Source organism: Schistocerca serialis, chromosome 2 (genome assembly GCF_023864345.2).
Source record: "Schistocerca serialis cubense isolate TAMUIC-IGC-003099 chromosome 2, iqSchSeri2.2, whole genome shotgun sequence".
Lineage (NCBI taxonomy): Eukaryota > Metazoa > Arthropoda > Insecta > Orthoptera > Acrididae > Schistocerca > Schistocerca serialis.
This window is the reverse complement of record NC_064639.1, coordinates 739,544,406-739,567,993: the sequence shown is the minus strand read 5'-3', so window position 1 is coordinate 739,567,993 and position 23,588 is coordinate 739,544,406. Positions and strand designations below refer to the sequence as shown.

General features: G+C 41.7%; 1 protein-coding gene across 2 annotated transcripts in view; it reads left to right on the top strand.

The window, feature by feature from the left end:
• LOC126457939 (uncharacterized) overlaps positions 1-23,588 on the top strand; it is a 422,121-nt gene that overhangs the window by 128,962 nt on the left and 269,571 nt on the right. For both annotated transcript variants that reach the window (XM_050094658.1, XM_050094659.1), the window contains 2 exons: positions 2,313-2,518; positions 16,515-16,708. In XM_050094658.1, the coding sequence (XP_049950615.1) occupies positions 2,313-2,518; positions 16,515-16,708 (400 nt within the window). The remainder of the gene's footprint in view (positions 1-2,312; positions 2,519-16,514; positions 16,709-23,588) is intronic.

The following is a 23,588-nucleotide window of genomic DNA, read 5'->3' as shown; positions in this document are numbered from 1 at the left end:
CTTCCCACTAACACCAACCTATCCGAACTCCGGAGATGAGAACTTGCTCTCCAATATATCCTCTCTTCCCGTGATCCACCAGGCCTCAATCTCCGCTAATTTCAAGTTGCCGCCACTCATACCTCACCTGTCATTCAACAACATCTTTGCCTCTGCACTTCTGCCTCGACTGACATCTCTGCCCAAACTCTTTGTCCTTAAATATGTCTGCTTGTGTCTGTATATGTGTGGATGGATATATGTGTGTGTGCGAGTGTATACCCGTCCTTTTTTCCCCCTAAGGTAAGTCTTTCCGCTTCCGGGATTGGAATGACTCCTTACCCTCTCCCTTAAAACCCACATCCTTTCGTCTTTCCCCTCCTTCCCTCTTTCCTGATGAGGCAACAGTTTGTTGCGAAAGCTTGAATTTTGTGTGTATGTTTGTGTTCGTTTGTGGTCCAGTATAATAGAGGGAAACATTCCACGCGGGAAAAATGTATTTAAAAACAAAGATGATGTGACTTACCATATGAAAGCGCTGGCAGGTCGATAGAAACACAAACAGACACATACATACACACAAAATTCAAGCTTTCGCAACAAACTGTTGCCTCATCAGGAAAGAGGAAAGGAGAGGGAAAGACGAAAGGAAGTGGGTTTTAAGGGAGAGGGTCTTTAAATATGTCTGATTGTGTCTGGATATGTGTGTGTGTGTGTGTGTGTGTGTGTGTGTGTGTGTGTGTGTGTGTGTGTGTGTGTGCGAGTGTATACCTGTGCTTTTTTCACCCTAAGGTAAGTCTTTCTGCTCCCGGGATTGGAATGACTCCTTACCCTCTCCCTTAAAACCCACTTCCTTTCGTCTTTCCCTCTCCTTCCCTCTTTCCTGATGAGGCAACAGTTTGTTGCGAAAGCTTGAATTTTGTGTGTATGTATGTGTCAGTTTGAGTTTCTATCGACCTGCCAGCGCTTTCATATGGTAAGTCACATCATCTTTATTTTTAAATATATATATATAAAGTCCGCATCACTTTCCATTTTTAACCAGACATAACATCTGAGAAAGGAAAGAAATAATAATAATAATAATAATAATAATAATGAAACAACAGTAAGTAGACGAAATTACAGGTAACATTATGTAAAAGGTACTTGGGGAAATCATAAAATATTAATTCTCTAGGTAATGTCTTATTCGAAAATTATTTTAAGTCCTTTACTTCTTTAGACTTGCTTTTGGCTTTCATGTTCATTGAAATTATGGAAGAGATGTTCTTATAGGCTAATAGCTATGCCACTTAATTCATTCTGGAAAGTTACCAAACAATAAGTATGCTTTTGAGTGGTACAATGTTCATCTAAGCACACAAGATAACCACACACTTCATATTTTTTTTATTTTGGTGCATTAACTCACATTTGCCTCTCAGTTTAATATGAAAAAGTTAATTCAACTTAATGCATATTCAAACTGTCTGACTTAATGAAGAATCTAACTTCAAAGTGGTGTCTCCAGGTACCTTCAATTAGAAATGTTTTCCTTCTCATTTGAGGCAATGTCCCCTATCCGCCCCCTCTCCTCTATGCCTCAAACTATTTTTAGCTGGCAAATTTTCTAATCTTGCCCCACTCTTGTTAATGTGTATACTATACTTGAAATTTTGTCAGCATCTACTAGCACAATTTTACCTTTGTTAGAAACAATATCAGCCTTTCTTTGTGTCTATTCCTGTGATACAATCAGTTGATGAGACTCCCATTTATTTGATGTGAAGTTAAAGCTCCATCTGTGCAAGAGAGATGTCATTAATACCGTAACTTTTTAGTTTGCGTAGTGGAATTTTGTGTACCACATAATCAAAGGCTTTGACTGCGTCACAGAATATACAAACAGATAATTTTTCTTGTTAGGTGCTGTATGAATTTATCTGTGAGGAGACTTCGTGAAAGCAAAATCGAGAGACAGTTAACAGGCTCTGCCTAGGACAATGATTCTGTTTTCTGTCATAGGCATCTTCCTCAAACACTTCCAGAAATATCAAAAGGAGTGACATGTGCCTGTAATTGGAGGTTGTTTTTCTTATATTTGTCTCGTACTACAGCTTGTTTAAGTTTGTCAGGAAATATGCCTGTTTGTTGGTGGTGAAATGTATCATCATTTCTGCTACAGCTATTCTCTAAGAATGTTATTTGAATAGAAGTAACCTGGTTCATACTATTTTGTTTAGTGCCCTGCCAGTCATGTGAAAAAACATTTTCAGCTCCTTAATCAGTATATAGAAATTGGTCATTAAGTTACACAGATTTGCTCCTAACATCTTTATTCTGATTTTCAGTGTCGACATCTGAAGAGTGTATTAAAGTTTGCTGTGGCAGGACATTCTGCAGAACTGCTTGGCTATATAAATCTACTGTTAGAGACAACTGGACTTGATCTCACCACGCCAGAGCGTATCCATCTCGCTAACTTGGCTGTAATGGCACATTCAGAGCAAGTCTTACGTGCTACTGCAGGAAAACCATCGCTTTTGAGAAAATATTTGTGAGTCATGCAAAAAGTTTCTTTCATTTTACTTTTTGAAAAGAAATATAGCCACTAAGAAATGCCCCATCTGCATGATAACAACTTTTGTAGATCATGTGTGCTTTTAATTTCCAGCACAGAAACTTATTAGGATCTATCACATATTGGACATTTTCATTAGTATTGTGTTACAATATGTATATAGCTGAAATAAATACAAGGCAAAGTAAATTCATATATAGGGCAAAGGTTAGTTTGTTGCAGTGAGAAATAATTGACCATACTCGTGCAAATATGTAAATAATGTTTGTTGTAAACATTACTTTTTGGGGTGGAACGCTGAGTCAGGAAGTATTCCGTCTCTGAAATGGCAGAGAATGTGCTGTGACCAACACAGTATTTAGAATCACACCTGAATCTTTTCACACAATGCACCTAATAGTCCGTACTATTCATGTGGATATTACCATTAATTCTGTAACTTTGAAGAGGACAGTCAACATGTAAGACTTATTTTTGATATCACATCTTCAAAGTAAGTGGTTATTGGTATAGGTACATGCACTAAAAGAGAAATAAATCTCATACTCTCATACTATCCCCCCCCCCCCCCCCCCCCCCTTTCTCCAACTTGTTCCTCACACAGATGCTAACAATGGTGCATTTGTGCACACAATGCTGTACCACAGCAATATAGCTTTCTCTGATGTACTGCCACCTAATTGCTGCAGACCATCTTTTCAGCTGTGCCACAGCACAGTATGTGTTTTCATGAAGCATATGTGCAGCTTAACACTCCTCAAGTTCAAGTGATTTTAAGAAACTGTCAGTTAAAAAAATTAATAATTTCATATCTTATAGTTTCATGTTGGCACTTGGGAGTATTATATAGTTATTGTGATGTTTTGAATTTAAGGAACTTATTTGTGGAATTCACATTGAAAAATGTAGTCGCAGCTACCTTACATTGTTGTGCGAGAAATGTGGCAAACACATCAAAATTAATTTTGAAGCTGAAAGCAAAATCATACGTATTTCTAGTCTAGACTAAATACAGTACAGCAGCAATGTGCTCGAGGCTCCAGAGAGCGTCCATCATGTATCATGGAAAGTTATAAATATATATTATAGATATTTCATCTTGTTGCTCGCAGTGTAAAAGCTTTAGCTACAAAACAACATGTAGTAACTGGTCCCTGATAGTAATATATTAACATCAGTTTGAAGAAATGGTAACTACATATGTGTTTTATAATGTTAAATACATGCGTTATCTAATATGAAAAGAGAAATTGGTTTCTTTTTCTCTTAGTGATATTAAAAATTTGGAATATATGTTCCTTTTATTGAGACCATTTATATGGGATCAGTTCAGCTCATGACTAAGCAATGGAATAGAAATTTAAGGATTGTAAGAGCTCTTGGAGATTGTTGATTCATAATAATTCATGATTGTTTTGAATGCAGTTTCTGAGATTCTACGTTAAAAATATTGCAAACCGACCTTTAAAAAATATGAAGCCATTTCTAATCTAGGTAAACCTGTGGTGTGAACAAACATTTTTGGCACAGGTTTCTTTCTAAATTTTTATGGTGCACCCACCAACTTCTTCCTCTAAAAAATCTTCAGTATTAATTGATAATGTTTTAAGTTTGCCAGTACCATTTCTAGTCTGAGGCCGAAACATCTTCTGTATAAATAAATTCATTCTCTTGGTTTAGCCATATTTTATTATAGTTAATTCTTTTAATTCTAGTGCCCATACAGTTTATATAAACCATTTTCCATAATTGTGGTCTTACATGTCTCTACTGTCAGCAAAGGTATTGAAATGTTTGGTCATCATGCATATGTCCCTCTTTGCCTTCAGAATCTTAATAGCTGTATTTATCTTCACTCTTCGTCATGTTTTCAGGCATAACTGTTACCAGCAGTCACTCATTGTCACAGGCCTTTAAAGTTGATCTGAAATTAGGATGTTGCACCTTCTGTTGTGACATGATCATTTTAGCCAGTGAATCAGAGTAAAATGTCAAATAGCATATTCAGGAAGATGATTGTTTTTCAATGAAGAGTCTCATTTAAGAGTCTGCTCTGACTGATATAAAATAGAATTTGTGCTATTTACACAAGTACAAGAGATCTGAGCATGGCTTGTCAGTAATGCTCCTAAACTTCCATCATTTTTGGGGGAAGGATTTTCGACCTGCAATCACGTATGAGACTTCTCAGGACTGCTACTGTTTCTCAACAGCAGCATCTACTGAATAATTAAAGTTCCAGCACAATAAATGAAGTATAGTGTTTTGCAGGATGTTGGTATATAGAGGATAACATTTTTCAAACAACTTATGGGAATTCAGCCAGGTAGTATTAACAGTGACTGGCGATATTTCGGCGGGAGCACACCCCACCATTTTCAAGGCAAACTGCAACGGACAGGTGATGTACAGGCAAATTTAAAACCTTGGTTCTTGGATTATTGCAGGAAAGATAACACACACACTGAACACTAGTGCCACCAAAGGTGACAAAAGTCAGAAATATCAATAGTGAGACTATGAACTAGCAGGTAAGGTAACATTGACTCTGTCCCTCTGTTTTTTGACAAGGAAGAGAGCAGGAGTCCAAACAAGTTTAAACAAAGACCTCCATTCTTGTTTACAAGGTTGCTCCCTAATTTAATCTCAACTGCCTCCTTAATAACACTGTCACAATAGCTGGACATGCATGCCAATATCTCGGTGTTGTTGTATAACATAGGGTGACCAGTATCCAAGCAATGTTCGGCAATGGCCGATCTACTGGGCTGCTGTACTCGTGTCTGCCGTTTATGCTCAGTACATCGGTCCTCCACAGTCCTGATAAGTTTGACCAATATATGTTATGCCACAGCTACAAAGAATGTGATACACATCTGCCTTATGCAAACCAAGATCATCCTTAACGGAACCCAAAAGCACTCTTATTTTAGATGGAGGTTGGAAAACACATTTCACATCATACTTCCATAAAATATGGCCGATCTTGTTGGAAGTGCTTCCTACGTAAGGTAAAAAGGCAGTAGACATAGGTGTTGACTCAGATTATCATCAGTCACCCGATCCACAGTTGGTCGATAGTGCAACGTATGTTCAATCTGTCTGTCACTATAACCATTTTGACGAAATGTAGCTTCAAATGGGACAGCTCAGCTGGCAAAGTCTCAGTGTCGGAAATGACATGTACCCTGAGTACCAAAGGCACGAAGTACCCCTTCACGCTGGTCTGGATGGTGACAACTATATTAGCCTGTAAATACAAGTCAGTGTGAGTATGTTTCCTGAAAACTGCATGTCCAAATGATGCATCATCCTTCCTCTTAACAAAAACGCCAAGAAAGGGAAGGCAACCATACTCTTCCACCTCCATTGTAAAACAAATGTTCAGGTGGATCGAGTTCAGATGTTCTAGAAAGGCATTCAAATTCTCCCTACCATGAGGCCAGACAACAAAGGTATCATCAACATATCTGATGAAACAGGTGGGTTTCAAAGGCGCTGATTCCAATGCACGTTCCTCAAAGCCTTCCATAAACAAATTTGTGATCACAGGAGACAATGGACTACCCATCGCAACTCCATCTGTCTGTTCGTAATACTGGCCATTGAATAAAAAGTAGGTGGATGTCAACACATGCTAATTATATACAAAAGATGCAACGTTTATTATGTGACTCATCGTATTGCAGAATTGATGCTGACCCCACAAAAAGTGTTGAGAGGAAGACCAACAGCCTCCTGTGTGAGTGTGTTATCTTTCCTGCAATAGTCCGAGAACCAGGGTTTTAAATTTTCCTGTACATCGCCTGTCCATTGCAGTTTGCCTTAAAAATGGCGGAATATGCTCCTGCTGAAATATCAGCAGTCGCTGTTAATACTACCTGGCTGAATTCCCGTAAGTTGTTTTAAAATTGTATATGCTAGGAGAAACTCAGGTTTCAAAGAGGATAACATGTCACAAGGAAGCAGACCCTGACCAGCAGAAACTAATTTCTTTTTCTAATGTGTGACCTTCAACTATGATGAGAAACATAATTCACATCCTTTGTGATGAAAATGCTGTTTACCAGTGTAATAGAAAGGTCTGCTCTTTGTCAGGTAACATGAAATTATGACAGACTACAATGGATAATTTCCTACAGAATGCACAAGTCTTCAAGTGCCAGTGCTGCCACAGCACATTCAGCTGTAGTGTGGGGCCACTTAGTGAAACTGCACTGCTGCTGCCCTGGTGCCACTGCAGCAGCGCTCCTGTAAATTTTTCCTGCCATCAACTGTATCGGTGTGAGGAACAACTTGGTGGAGGAGGATGGGGGAGGGGGGGGGGCTTATGGGTCGTATTTCATTTTTAGTGCATTTACCTATGCTGATAAACACTTACTTTGTAGATTTGACAACAAAAATTAGTTCAACATGTTGACTGTCTTCTTCAAACTAAGAGAATTAACAGAAATACCTACATGATCTACGTGAATAATACATAGACTGTTTGAAAATATTCAGTGAAGAACGTACTATTTAAGCATACCTGATTCTGCTGTTGGTGCACAAGCTTTCAGGGAGACCTTCAACAACACCTAAATATGTAATGTTGTGTGTGACCTTTTTTTTTCTTCTTTTGATGCATTTAGTCTCCAGCTTCGAATAACAAAATGAATGGTCAATAAAGCTTACAATATGTGAAGAACATTAATGGATATGATCAGTAAGTACATTACAACATAAGTTGCACATACAATAGTGTTGGGTAACCCAAGAACCAAGAACTGAGAAGTTCTTGATTCTAATGTATTGTGTAAAACTAATGTTGAATAGTTGAATATGACAGCTATGAGCATTCTCTCCCATTTCAACTAAGCTAAAAATGCTTTATATTGAACAAGGTGATTCCAGCATGTACAGCATTTGTTTCTGGTCAGTTTGTTGACAACTATGTTCTCGATTACCAAAACATACATCCAAGAGGTGAGAATGTTCATTAGTCCAGCCTAGCCACATGGGGCACCATTGGGTTTGCCACAAGTTCTGGAAATCAGGGAATTTCAAATGAATCAGGGAAATATCAGGAAAATTTGAAGAAAATTCTGGAAAAGTCTCGTTTTTGTCTGAGTAGATGAAACTGTTTACTGAGATGTCATGCATCATCGCTGGCTGGGTGCAGCTGAGTCCATGAGCCACTTCCCTATTCCCTCTTTCTAACTGCTTCTTCTCTTTCTACCATTCCCATTAGCTTGCAATCAGTACTGCCACCACTTATTGCTGCTAGCCTAGCAGCTGCCAATGAAAGGCAGGTAGGTGTGAGGAGTGGTTTGTTTGGATCTCATTCTCAGAGACTGTTGATGCAGTGGCTGGAGACAGCAGTCATGTATGCATGAGTTGTGTCTTAATATGAGTTGTGTCTTAATGATAGTGTGAATGTGTGTGTGCTCATGTTTTCTGATGAAGGCTATGGCCAAAAATTTAGTTGTGAGAGTGTGATTGTCTTTTCTATGTGCCTGCTGCAGCTCAGTGGTCATCTTTATGGTGAGTTGCTACCTATCCTCATTAGTATTGATTTTCAGAGTATTCACACAAGTTATCTGTTGTGTGGATTGATCATGTGGCCTCATTTCATTAACATGATGTGTGTGATATGTAAATAAGTGGCCACACTAGTGGACTTCCATGATGGGCCAAAACTGCAGGCCATTTCTGGAAGTATCTACAACAGATTAGGCCTGCCAATCTGAAACTCATCATCTCCCATACTGCGCAGGCCCTGCCTGTTGGATCTAGTTTCACTGATCTGCCTGCAGGCCAGGTCTGTTTGTGTGTGGCGTAATGCAGCAAATTTTCATTGTTTATACATGGAATCAGGACTGCGGTGCTCCTCAGCAGGCCAGAGGCCATATCAAATGGCTTTCAGGATTTGCAACTGTTTCACCACAAGAACATTGCACAATGCGGCATTTTATAGACATTTTATGTATTCTAGTACATTTTTGCTCTTTGAAAGTAGTGTATATATTGGAAAGTATGAATGACAAGAGGAAGAAAATTGTGGCAGTCACTGGAAGTTTGTATGCTATGTACTCAAGTATTTTGTGGAAGAAAAACCACACAATACCTGTAAAATAATAGATGTAGCACAGACAGCAATAACTGACAATAACAAACGTAGTAGAACCAAGATTTTATTGGCAGTCATCTATAGTGTTGGTTTACACAACTCATCCCTGCCTTATACACTTCTTTCAAGAGGCCTACTTTTTTCTGAGGAGGTTATTTCTGAAATCAGTGAAGATAATTTAAATCTGTCTTGTGGCTCCAATGAAGTACATATTTTTGTCACCAAATGTGTTTCATTTTATTGAAATAAAATAACATCAGTGGTCTTCATGAAATTATATACCATTTGGCTTGATTTCTCCATCTAAAAATAGTTTATTGCAAAACATGTTGATATTAGTATTTAAGATTTTTGCTCAAATGTTTAGAAATACTGACGCCCTTACTTTTTTTTTTTTTTGGTCAGCTTATGTCTTTACTTACCCTTGAGATCTGAAAATTTGTCCCCACAGGGGGCAAACAGCTCTTTTGTGGGTGCGTGTGTGACACGCATAGGTCCCTGAGCTATTACAGCCTTTATTCTTTTCTGGGCTGCTTTTTCTTCCTGTTCCTTCTCCTTCCCTGTCCTCCTTCCTTTCCCTTTGTCCCTTTCCTTCTCTTGGTGTTCATCTTTATGTCGGCCTGGCTATCCTCATAACTGTGCTTCATCTTACAGTTTTGTTTGGTTGCTTTTCCTCCTCCTTTTTGATTTTTGTTGTTTGATGCCCCTCAGGGGTTTGACATCCATCTCCAAATTTTAAATCTGTAGAGCATGAGCCAGATGGTGGAAGAGCTCCCTCCCTAGCGTCTTTGGCGTGAGTTCCTCTCCACCTCCTTCTCCTCTTCCTCTCTCTTTTCCCCCTTCTCTCCCTCCCCGCCAAAGCCCTTTTGCTATGTCACCAGTTTGGTAGCCAGTCTGTGTGGTGGGGGTGTTATGTACCCATCTGGCTGAGCCCCCTGATACCACAGGGATCACACTGCTGATACCTGTGCTGTGAACGCCTTGTGCAAGCCTACAAGTGGTTGCCCATCTTTTTGGGATATCGGAACTCCCAGCGACAACCGTCTTACCGGATGGCCATTGCTGTGGCTGGGTGGTGCCCACAAGGTGAACCCCTGTTCAGAGTGGGTGGTACCTGGGCAGATGTTTGGCACCTGAAATGTGTGGAATTCTCTGGTCACTCTATTGCGGCCACATCTCTTCTTTAATCTAGGCCTATCTCAGTTCCTGTTTCTGCCTTTCCAGACTTACCCTCCTTGGATACACCTTGGGAGGAGTGGCAGACGTGCCAGCTTGGGACAAAACCATATCCATGGTTCTTGGTCTGTACCAGGACTGACAGGGAAACGTTTGCTGGCACCAAACCCCTTTTCTTTGCAAAACATACTGAGGACAAGTTTGGTGAAGTTGAATTATTAAGCAAGATGAGATCTGGTTCTCTCCTTATAAAGACAACTTCTGCCAGTCAGCCAGCCTCCTTCTGCGCCTGCAACCATTTAGGAGACAACCCCATGGCTGTCACTCCTCACAAGTCACTCAGTGTGACACAGGATGTAATTTTCCATAAGGACTTTCTCCTTAAATTTGATGATGAACTTATGGATAATCTGGAACAACGTGGTGTTCATTTCATACGGCATGTCCAGAAAGGCTGGTGTGGACACTGGCACTTTCATCGTGGCATTTGAGGGGATAACCTGCCCGAGAAGGTCAAGGTAATAGTGTACAGATGCAATTAAAACCGTACATTCCACCTCCCATACGTTTCTTCCATTGCCTCAAGTTTGGCTACATGTCCTAGCGATGCGATGCCAACCCCTCTGTGGTGACTGTGGCCGTCCTCTTCATGTGGAGATCCCTTGCACCCCACCACCTAACTGTGTAAACTGCTGTGCTCTCCATTCTCCCCATTCACCGGAGTGTCCAGTGTACATGAAGGAAAAAAGAATTCAAGAAACAAAGACCCTTGACCGTCTCAGCTACTTTGAGGCCTGAAAGAAATTTGATAGACTTCACCCTGTAAATCTCTCCTCTACCTTTGCCTCAGTTATGCCTTCACCTCCTCACCCGTCCCCCTTATCCCCATCCTGCCCCCCGTCCTTTTCCTCACCCTCGATGGGTTCTTCCCTTCCCCTCCAGGAACTGCTGCTGCTTCTCCTCCTCCTTCTACTCCTCAATGGAGAACGTCCTCTTCTCTGGCTCATGCTAGGTAAGGGGCTGCGTCTCAGAATACCCCTCCCCCTCCACCTCATTCCGAATCAGACCCAGTTTTTATGGCTGTCACCCCATCCTTGTCGGAGACGACCACCAACCAAGTGATCTGACCTCCCCTTGGCTTCTTTATATCTCATCTGTACTCTCATCACATGATAATCCAATGGAATTGCTATGGATATTATCGCCACCTCCCTAATATATAACACCTTATTTCCTCTTACTCTTCGTTCTGTCTTGCTCTTCAAGAAACTCACTTTCATGATGACCCCTTTTTAAACGTTTCATGTTATTTGGCGTTCCTTCGGAACTGTGCTGGCCCCAGAATAGCGTCTGGAGGGTTCTGCACTTTGGTTTGCACCGATGTCATTAGTGACTGGATCCCCCTTCATACCAACCTGGAAGCAATAGTGGTTAGTGTGCAGACAACTCCGGCAATCACCATTTGCAATGTCTACCTTCCTCCAGGTAGGCCACTTCCTTATGTTGAACTGTCTACCCTAATGCAGCAACTCCCACCCTCATATCTCCTCCATGGGGACTTCAGTGCACACCACCCCCTGTGGGGGGTGTCGGGTAGGGGGTCTTCTACTTGCCCAACTTACTGCAGTCTTTGATTTGTCTTTCCTCAGTGACAGTTCCCCTACCCACATCAGTGCCAATCATGCTACCTTTATTGCTATCAATCTCACAATCTCCTCCCCTGCTCTTGTGGCTTGCATACATTGGTCACCCCGTGATGATCTTTTTGACAGTGACCAGTTTCAGGTGATTCTGCCATTCTCCTGTTGGGCATTCCACAGGGCCAGTTGGCCTTTATATATGTCTGCTGTGCACTTCGACACCTCTCTCTCTCGTATTGCATTGATGTGCTTGTGCAGGGCATCTCTGCCACTATTCTTCATGCTTGTGGCACTGCTGTGCCCCTATCCACAAGTCTCTTTCATCATTGACCAGTATTGTGGTGGACCATGGATGTAGCAGTCACTGTCCAGGACTGCCGATGGGCACTGCAGCAATTTAAATGACACAGGCCAACCTCCTCGCTTTTAAGTGTCTCCATGCTAAGGCTCATTACTTTATTAAGCGGAGTAAAAATGAATGCTGGGAGTGCTGTTTTTCCTCCATGGGAATGTATGGCTCTTCATCGCAGCCTTCTGGGCTGCCAGTGACAGTCAACTGTCCAGGGGCTTATCCTCCAAGGTGCCCCGTCTACTGATCCATTGGTCCTTACAGAACACCTCTGGACACACTTTGCTACAACATTGCTGTCCTCTTCCTATGCTGCCACCTTTCTCCGACAGAAACACAGAACTGAACAAACCCCCCTTCTGTTTCAACCCTCACTAAGCTGAACCCCATAATGAACCTTTCACTGAATGGGAATTCTTTCAGGCTCTTACCCCTTCACATAACATGGCACCAGGCCCAGATTCCTTCTACAACCAGATGATCCAACATTTTGACATTACACAGAGACAATATCTACTCAGGGTCTTCAACCTCATTTGGCACACAGGTGCCTTCACCTCACAATGGTGAGACAGTATAGTAAGTTATCCCTGTCCTTAAGCCTGGGAAGAACCCAATGTCTCTAGACAGCTGCCACACAATTACTGTGACATATGTACTTTGTAAACTGCTTGAGAGGATGGTTAGCTTCTGATTATGTTGTGTACTCAAATCTCAGGGCCATTTGTCCCCATATCAGTATGGCTTCTGGGAAGGATGATCTCCAACTGATCATTTACTCAGATATTTGAAACTGTAGTCCGACAGGATTTTACTAACTGTTGGCACCTTGTCATGGTCTTCTTTGACCTACATAAGGTATATGACACAGCTTGGTGCCATCACATTTTAGTTACCTTCCATGACTGGAGCTTTCACAGTTTCCTTCCAATTTTTATTCACGAGTTTTTATCCAACCAGCTCTTCTGGATTCCAGTTGGCACTTCACTCAGGACCGCTCAGATTCAGGAGAATGGTATTCCGCAGGGTTCTGTTTTAAGTGTCAACTCTTCCTCATAGCTGTCAGTGGGCTTGTAACCTCTTTTTGTCCTTCAGTTTACCCTGGCATTGTATGTCGACGATTTTTGCATCTGGTGCAGCTGCCACTCAGTAGCATTTGCTGAGTGCCAACTCCAAGGTGCCATCAGATGGACCTCTGTGTGGGCTGTCTCCCATGGATTCCAATCTTGTCCCTCCAAAACACAGGTTATGCATTTTTGTCGTCAATTCATATTACACCCTGACCTAAATAAGACGACCAGCTCCTAGATGTTGCAGCACAATCCTGTTTCTTGGGCCTTTTTTTAAATGGAAAGCTGATGTGGTTGCCCCCTATTTGCTGCCTGAAGGCTATAGGCATGCGGAAGCTTCATGCTCTCCACCTCCTGGCCCACACATCTTGGGGTGGTGACCATGCTACACTTCTCCATCTTACAGTGCTCTGGCCTTGTCCAGACTAGATTATGGAAGTCAGGTTAATGGGCCAGTGGCTCCGTACACTGTGAAAATACTTGATCCTGTTCACTTTGTGGGGTGCATCCGGCTATTGGTGCCTTTCGCACTAGTCCCATTGACAGTCTCCTCACAGAAGCGGGGATTCCCCCTCTACAAATATGATGAGGCCAACTCCTGGTTTCTTATGCATTTACCATTCACAGATTCCCTGACCATCTTGAGTACTCTGACCTCTTTGCAACCAAGGGACATCTCCATCCTGATCTCTGCCCATGGATGGGATTGCCAGTTGGAATGCATCTCACTTCCCTCTGTCAGGATCTCCATCTCTATTCACTGAAATGTGCCCCATGATTTCCTCTCTCACACTCCCCTGGGTGGTGCCTAGACCACAGATTAGTATTGGAGGGCAGCGTGGAGGGTAAAAATCATAGAGGTACGTTGCAGTAGTTGCTAGGAGATGAAGCAGCTTACAGAGGATACAGCAGCATGGAGAACAACAACAACAACAACAACAACAACAACAACAGTCATTTCAGTTGTAAAAAATAATTTATTTAAAAAGACAAAAGTGCTGTTCAGTATTAGTAGAGACAGTAAGGCCTAGGCACTTTTGTTCTGCAGTTACTGCAACAAAAGAGAAGTAGGTCACCTGATCAATGTTAGACAATTTTATACACACTAGTGCAGCAAGGAAGGTCCACAAGATTATTCCAAAGTGTGGTCCAAAAATTTAGCATAGTTCGCTGATTACCAGTCAATCAGAATGAGCTAGAGATGCTAATGCCACTAGAACAGTAACACAGCTAACTTTAGACTGGCTGTGCCATTTTGAAAGTTTCCTGTTAATTCCTGAGAGTGACTTGCAGCCCCAAGCGACAGTGGAACTGGAGTTTGTTGAACGGAAGTGCCATGTGCAGAAGGGTGCCAGTGAGACATATCTGTCAAAACTATCATAGTAGTGGCAGTGAAATAGTTTACACCAAAGTTTGCTGATGCACTAGTGATAAGTGAAAACTGAAAATATGTAAATGTAATGGTGCAGAAAAAAGATATTTCCATGAGACACTGATAGCAGGAAGTAATGCTAATGATTGAAAGTTTTATATGGAGGACTGGGTGAGAACTGTCACACGAACATGAAAGTACAATTGTATTTGACTTACTGCAGGAATACTCTATTGATTCAAGTGTCTTAAAGTTTCATTGAGCATGAGAGATGTCCTGAGATGAAGTTAATGACTGCAATTCATGCAGTTGACTGAGCTACAGTGAGCTCTTATTGTAAGGTTATTGGATGAAGCATTGATCCCTGGAAGATAGACATGCTTGCAATCCTTGTTCCAAATACCAGCTGAATACTGATTCACAACTGGGCTGCCATTGTCAAACAGTCTGGTGACCACACCACAGACATACTGGGAGACCTACACTGCAGCCAGTGTGTCAGGTACTATTGTCACGAACCAGTTGCTGAAAGCAATTCTATGAGCAGGGATGCCACATATTATGTTTCTTCTGACACACTTGTGGCATTGCTTATGAGAGCAATAATTATTGGAAAATGATGATGTATGTAATCAGCTCTGGGTATTATGGAGTGGGAAGACATAGCCTACAATTTTACAACTTTGTTGTTTGTTAAAAAAAACAATGAACAGTGCAAGGCACATCCAGAATGTTAACTAGCCCATTACGTTGCTGTTCCTACAATGTCAGACAAGTGCGCATTTCCTGCAGGACTGTGCCCAGGTACACACTTCTTACACTAGAATCCCTCCAAAATGTAGGACAATTTCCAGGGCTAGCACAGGCACCTGACCTGTCTTACACTAAACATTTATTATGGTAAGGAACAGTACACTGTCTATGTAGCGAATAAAGCCTCATTCGTGTGGGACAGTTGCTTTAGAGTGCTCATTTGTCAGTTACCACTGGGCAGTGGTGCTGGTAAAAGCTACGCATTCACAAACTGTTCTGTGGTGTACTTGGGGTATTTAGTCTGGCTGCCTGACTGCTCATGAGTAATGTGTTTGCTCACACCTGCCTGTCTCCAGGGATGCCTGACTTCCCCTGGCATGGGGATTCGAGTTGGAATAGTGTGAGTTAAAGGTTATGAATAATTTTATGAATAATGTCGCAAAACAGCAATTGAGATATTCTCTCAAACTGCGACTTAACTGAAATGTACTGAGATCGAGATACGGAGCATCAAACATGTTAAGCAGGTGTTTTTTTTTACCCCCCAAACTCTTGTACATGGACTAAATTTCAGTCAAATATGAACAAAATACTGTCCTTTCAGAATATATGCTGTGATAGTGTAATATGTAATAATTATTAAATGCAATAGTGCAGTGTCTGTATTTGACAGTGTCTATAAGGTACAATACAATGTTCCTTTGGACATACATGAATGCATGTCCGAAGGAACAGACACTGCTAATGATTTGTAGCCATATTAAATCAAGTGATGTATTTGCAAACTGTGAATTTAGAACCACCACAGATATATTATCATGGTGCGGCACAAATTTTCATTTGTTTCCAGTAAATTATATAGTTGTGGTGGCCACATAATCACAGTATGTGAATACATTTTCTGATTTAATATAATTATAAATCAGCAGCATGCATGTTTGCTGGAACATTGCAACAAACTTTACAGAACTTGTAAAATACAGAAACTGCATACTGTACTTCATGCCCAAACCTTGGCAACCTGACCAGAAAACTAAAGAAGTCTCTTCCTATGTGGGAATCATATCCTTGTGCAAGCATTGTGGGAAGCAGATAGTGGGACAAATGGAAGTTTGTATCTCTAAGTGAAAAGTGAAGTATGCGCAGATAGCTGAAGTGCTTAAGGTGAGTTTGAGTCTCGGTCCGGCACAATTTTTTTTTTTTTTTCTCCAGTAAATTGTATAGCTGTGGTGGCCCTTGTTCACAGTTTGTGAATACATTTCCTGGATTACTAACTGCTTTGGATTTCAGTTAAGTCGCTGTTCCAGAGAACATCTCTATTGTTTGTGATTTCCCTCTCTTGTTGAATAATTGCATTGTGTGACTAATGGTGTACAACAACAATTGTTTGTGATAGCCTTTGTAATTTATCTCGTTTCTCTGTTTTATTTAAATGTTTTCATAGGTAATCAGATCCTGTGTATTCCTTTTATAGTGACTGTGAAATACATTTGTTTGTGACAGGAAGTTCTTATGTGAGAATCCTCATTATGATGAGGTACTTGCTGTCAATGTTGCTGGACAAACTGGTTTATGGGATGTTCTACATTATCTTTGTGGTCAAAGGGGACTTCAGTTTGAGGTGTTAGAGGTCCTGGCTAAGGCAGTCCAATCTTCTGAATTTTCTCAACACAATACTGTAATGGCTCCTTTTACCTGTGAGTATTAATATGAATATATTAACTGATCTGAAAAACATTATTAAATCTTCTTGCAAGATTGTGAAAAATTTAGTACCAAAATCTAGATTACCACACTGTGACACTGTGGGAAATTTCTCGTAACACTATGGGAAATTTCTCATGACACTTATGTTACAGGTACTTCTACTAACTTTGTTATAGTTACAATTTTCCTGATGTGTTTTCTTTCTTAATAGTAGAGTTGCTTGCATCAACCATAATGTGGAAGTAAAAATTATTGTTTTTCGTAGAGAGAAACATACGATTGCGTCGACAGAACTCAGAACATTCTTTTCTTTTTTGCAGTTTTCATTGATCGATTTTTAATGTTGTGTCTGTCATACATAATGTGTCTTGTAGCGGTAATGTGTTTTACAGATGAAACTTCAAATACACTGGTTCCCACATATCAAGAAAAAAATACAATAACATGAAATTGTATGTGTGATTTGTGAAGGAAGTTAACCAAAGTAGAGAAAATAAGACTTGCTATAAGTTAAACATGGAGAAACTGACTCACTCAAAGAAATGATTCTGACGTCCTATATTGTGGTGTAAGCACTTTTTCTTCTTGCTGCATATGACAGAGCCTGGTATGAGAGCCTAGGGTAATGATAGTTACTCTGCAAAAGAGGGTTCCAGCTGCCTCAATTCTTGACTTCAGCACATTTTTCAGATCCTTTTTGTGAGATATTCCAGTGCCGATACAGTGTGTGTTATATCACTCTGCATGTCTATTCAAGGGACTTAGAGTATTGTTAGAAAGTATACTGTTCCATTTAAAAGAAAAAAAAACATGCTTCCTTCAATATGTTGGTTGATATAAGTGTTAAGAATATATACCATGCAAGTAAATTACTTAGTACTCGGCATACTGTCATTTGCTGAAACCTGATTCAGTACTTTGAACTATTCACAAAACTTGAGGGGTATTATGTCTTAGAGCCTCCTTGTATGTACTCAGTGTGAGAACTGCACAATATTGGAAAGTCCTAGGTGAACACAAACAACAGGGGAAGGAGTAAAGATAACCACTCTCCCTGTAGTTCAAGTGTCATTTAGTAGACAAGAACATAAACAAGATACCTAAAATTTTGGACTATGTCTTTCCTTGCAGCTACCAGCTTCAGTGCTGGGACAACAGAATTCTTTCTCTCTCTCTCTCTCTCTCTCTCTCCCTCTCTCTCTCTCTCTCTGTGTGTATGTGTGTGTGTGTGTACTCGATGCTTGAACTACTTGAACTATACTCTTTATTTCTCCATGTGTGGATGATAATGCTGATTCCGTAACTGTTTTTCAATTCTGAAAAGCTGCTCTAGTTCTACATCTACATCTACATCTACATCTACATTTATACTCCGCAAGCCACCCAACGGTGTGTGGCGGAGGGCACTTTACGTGCCACTGTCATTACCTCCCTTTCCTGTTCCAGTTGTGTATGGTTCGCGGGAAGAACGACTGTCTGAAAGCCTCCGTGCGTGCTCTAATCTCTCTAATTTTACATTCGTGATCTCCTCGGGAGGTATAAGTAGGGGGAAGCAATATATTCGATACCTCATCCAGAAACGCACCCACTCGAAACCTGGCGAGCAAGCTACACCGCGATGCAGAGCGCCTCTCTTGCAGAGTCTGCCACTTGAGTTTATTAAACATCTCCGTAACATTTTTTAGGATTTTATTTAGTTCACATGACTGGTTTGGCCTTTATATTAGGCCAGTATCAAGTGTATATGAAACTGCCAAATGCTAATACGTGATTCGATGGGCATAAATCAAACAACGGAAAATCCAGGATGGAATGTAACAATACCAGAGAAGGAAAGTTGCTTGTCACCATATAGCGGAGATCCTGAGTCGCGATAGGCACAACAGAAAGATTCACACAATTATAGCTTTCGGCCCTTAAGGCCTTTGTCAGCAGTAGACACACATACACACATGCACACACACACACACACACACACACACACACACACACACACTCACGGAAATGCAACTTGCACACACATCTGCAGTCTCAGAGAACTGAAAGCACACTGCGAGCATCGGCACCAGTGCATGATGGGAGTGGTGACTGAGTAGGGGTAAGGAGGAGGCTGGGGCGGGGAGGGGGGAGGGATAGTACGGTGGGAGTGGCAGACAGTGAAGTGTTGCAGTTTAGATGGAGGGCAGGAGAGAAGGTGGGGAGGGGGTAAGTATCAGAAAGGAGAGAAATAAATAAAAAGAAATTAAAAGACTGGGTGTGGCGGTGAAATGATGGCTGTGTAGTGCTGGAATGGGAACAGGGATGGGGCTGGATGGGTGAGGACATTCACAAATGAAGGTTGAGGCAAGGAGAGTTACAGGAACAAGGAATGTATTGCAGGGAAAGTTCCCACCTTCACAATCCCAAAAAGCTGGTGTTGGTGGAAGAACCCCAGGCTGCGAAGCAGTCATTGAGATGAGGGATATCATGTTCGACAGTGTGTTCAACAACAGGGTGGTCCACTTGTTTTTTGGCCACAGTGTGTCAGTGCCCATTCATGCAGACAGACAGCTTGTTGGCTGTCATGCCTACATAGAATGCAGCACAGTGGTTGCAGCTTAGCTTGTAAATCACATGACTGGTTTCACAGGTAGCCCTGCCTTTGATGGGATAGGTGATGTTAGTGACCGGACTGGAGTAGGTGGTGATTGGAGGATGTATGGGACAGGTCTTGCATCTAGGTCTATTACAGAAGTATGAGCCATGAGGTAAAGGATGGGGAGCAGGGGTTGTGTAAGGATGGATGAGTATATTGTATAGATTCGGTGGACAGCGGAATACTGCGGTAGGAGGGGTGGGAAGGATAGTGGGTAGGACATTTCTCATTTCAGGGCACAATGAAAGGTAATCGAAACCCTGGTGGAGAATCTAATTCAGTTGCTCCAGTCCCAGATGGTACTGAGTTACGAGGGGAATGCTCTTCTGTGGCTGGACTGTGGGACTTTGGGAGGTGGTGGGAGATTGGAAAGATAAGGCAAGGGAGATTTGTTTTTGTACAAGGATGGGAGGATAATTACGGTCAGTGAAGGCTTCAGTGAGACCCTTGGTATATTTTGAGAGGGACTGCTTGTCACTGCAGATGCGAAGACCACGGGTGGCTAGGCTGTACGGAAGTGACTTCTTGGTATGGAATGGGTGGCAGCTGTCGAAGTGGAGGTATTGCTGGTGGTTAGTAGGTTTGATATGGACCGAGGTACTGATGCAGACATCTCTGAGGTGGAGGTCAACATCTAGGAAGGTGGCTTGTTGGGTTGAGTAGGACCAGGTGAAGCAAATGGGGGAGAAGTTGTTGAGGTTCTGGAGGAATGTAAATAAGGTGTCCTCACCTTCAGTCCAGATAACAAAGATGTCATCAGTGATTCTGAACCAGGTGTGGGGTTTAGGATTCTGGGTTTTTAAGAAGGATTCCTCTAGATGGCCCACGAATAGGTTAGCATAGGATGGTGCCGTGCGGGTGCCCATAGCCGTACTGCAGATTTGTTTGTAGGTAATGCCTTCAAAGGAGAAGTAATTGTGGGTGAGGATGGCCATGACCAACTATATCCTCACCCACAATTACTTCTCCTTTGAAGGCATTACCTACAAACAAATCTGCAGTACGGCTATGGGCACCCACACGGCACCATCCTATGCTAACCTATTCGTGGGCCATCTAGAGGAATCCTTCTTAAAAACCCAGAATCCTAAACCCTGTGTGGCGAGTGGTTGTTGTTGTTGTTGTTGTTGTTGTTGGTGGTGGTGGTGGTGAACAATCATCATCACATTGTTGGAGCTGCAGAAATTTACCCTAAAAACACCTTTGGTGGTTTGCCCCAGTTCGCCATTTTTTGACAAGTGCACCGTGTTGATTTTGGGTAGTAACTGGAACTGTTGTTTCAAAGTGAAAATGACGCTTAAAAGCAATAATGCCAATAAGTAATTCATTGATTCTTCTTTTCAAACACTACATTATACAATGTTCTAGTGAAACATCATAAAAGTTACAGGTAAGCAGTAAAAAACAGAGTTACTGGAACAATAAATTTTTTACCCCACCTAGGTTTTTACCCCCACACGATTTTTACCACTGTCTACCCTAATTTCCAAGGTTTGTTACTTTAGCTACACTTTCAAGTGTTGATCTTTTTGTATTTGCCATAGAAGCAAGTGTTAAAGAGAAAAGAAAATCTTCGAAGAGAAATTTTCCTGTATCTAAAGAGAGAAAGGGATAAAAGACATAGTACATGAAGATATAAGATACAGGGTGACAGTTATTGAACTATATGAAATAAAATTGTCATAACTTCTGAATGGTTTGCATTAGAACATTCAAACTACACAGTTGGCCGCAGGGCATGATTGGAATCAGTATACACAGTAGGGTTTGGTTTAGCAACGAAGCCCATTTTCATTTGGATAGGATGGCCAATAAACAAAATTGGCGCATTTGGTTGACTAGTCATAACCTAAATCCAATATGTGTAATGATGTTGAATAAAGTTTGTGAACACCATAGTTTGTAACAAATTTACTCTTTTTTCATATAGTTCAGTAATTGTCACCCTGTATATTTGCAGTCTTGAGTTTTGTTTATTGCACTACAGGAGAGGAACGGATAATTTTGGATATAGTGTGGCTTTGGAGAGATAAAATGGTTGTACATTTTTTCCCGCTCCCCCCTGCCTCCACACACACACACACACACACACACACACACACACACACACACACAGCCACCACCACCATCCCAATGCTGTAACCCATCTGCGACAAGTAATGATCTTGATGGGAGCGGGTGGTGAGGACATAAAAATGATGTGGGTTTGGGAGATAGAAGAGCAGCAGTGAAATTGGTTACGAAATATTATACAAGGTTGACAGGGGAAACAACTGACATCTATGCAGATAAGGTGAGGAGCTGGAAATGGGGCCACTAAGAGAAGTGCCTCAGGGACTCAGCATTCGTTTGCTATGTACAGGCTAAGCAACTCCGGGGTTTCTGAGCTGGGGGATGGTGAGTGCTGCCAGTCCTCTGTTATCATAAGCTCTGGGAACACTTCAGCGACCATTGTGTGGTGCAGCGGTGAAACATCGTGTGTCGCAGGGAACGGGGATTTCGGCTTAACCACTTGTATCGCAAGGTGGTAAAATCACTTTAAAAAAATAACCTCAATCTCAACATGCGTTGCGCACTGATGAGATGTATGGCTGTTGAAGAGAAACAGTCACTAGAGGGTAATCTCTGGGGAGCCTGTTGCACCCCAGTTGAATAAGGTTTTGCACAAGCATAGCTCTGTCTGGTTGGACTTCCTTCCTTAGCTGCTAGTGAGAACATTGTGAAACGTAACACTCATGTTTCTACTCCCAGTGGTTTGGGTGAGCTGTTTGATAGTATAAAAACCCAAAATCCTAAGAAACTTTGTATGCTAGTCCATGTGGACCATCTCTGAAATTCAGTGATTGTATTCACAGTAACAGACCACATTCTGTGATAGACAATGTCTTTATTGTGATTAAAAGGATAGACAGTTCTTTTGGAAAATAGTTGCATTTCTGTATCCTTAAAGCTCTGGAGGGGCTTGTAGGGTAACTCAAATCCACCAAGAGGCTGTGAAACAGTACTCTCATGCTCGATACCACGTAGGCTCCCCAAGTGCAGAAGCTGCTGAATGCCAAGTTACTTTGGTCAAGTGTTTTAAGAGTTGTAAAATGCTGGGACATTATGGATGTGGATCCAAAAGAACTGCAACAGGAATGAGAAAGAGCAAAGATGACTGAAGTCTGAGATGTTATGTTTTAAAAGGGTTGACGGTAAGCTTCAGAAGTGAGTATATTTTATCCTGACATTCAGTGTGCCGAAGTTGTCTGAGTATATGGCAGCAGGCTTTCTCAGCCTTAAGGTTAGACCTTATGCCTCAGAACGCTATGAGTTGTAATGGTTGGGTTATGTGTGGAAGATGTGGCACCACAGCCCATGTATATTAATTGCTCCCAGGCTCATCCACTTTGGAGCAGGGACTGTTGTGTCTTTGCTGAAGAAAAGAAGACTCAGGAAATAAGTCACCAAACATGTCTCATACTATGAGCGAAGAAGGAATTTAAGGCCACTCAGCCACCATGTTTTATGTACCGGGTGATCAAAAAGTCAGTATAAATTTGAAAACTTAATAAACCACGGAATAATGTAGACAGAGAGGTAAAAAAAAAGAAGTGTGACAGACGGCGCTGGACAGCAAAACATCAGTGACTGCGCATGATAATCGTGTATTAAAGGAGCTGTAATGAGAGAGAGAATCAGATGCGCCAGCAGTCGCAGCATGTTGACATTACCTGAAAAGGCACTTTTAGTGAAGCTGTATTATCAGAATGGGGAATGTGCTAGTTCAGTGTTATGATCCTATCACCATAGGAAGGGGACTTGAATGGGTTGTTTAGACGATAGACCCCCTAGTGGCCGACCGAGCACAAGGTGTAATGCTGCTGAGACAGTTCAGGAAGAAATGGAGACTGTAGCGGGTTTGTCTATGCACGGGGAAGTCTGGGCTCGTGCAGTCACACGTCGCACCGGCATTGCATACACTACTGTTTGGTTGGCACTGAGGCGTACCCTCCGATGCTATCCGTGCAAAATCCATCGGCATCATGAACTGTTACCTGGTGATTTAGTGAAGCAGAGGGCATTTGCGGTGTGGGCGTTTCAGAAGATGGCGGAAGATGACGATTGGTTGAGTAATGTGTTGTGGACCGACGAAACTCATTTCACACTCTGAGGGTCTGTCAACGCCCACAACTGCAGAATTTGGGCTACCAAAAATCCTAGAAGTGTCGTGGAAACTCCATTGCATGACAAGA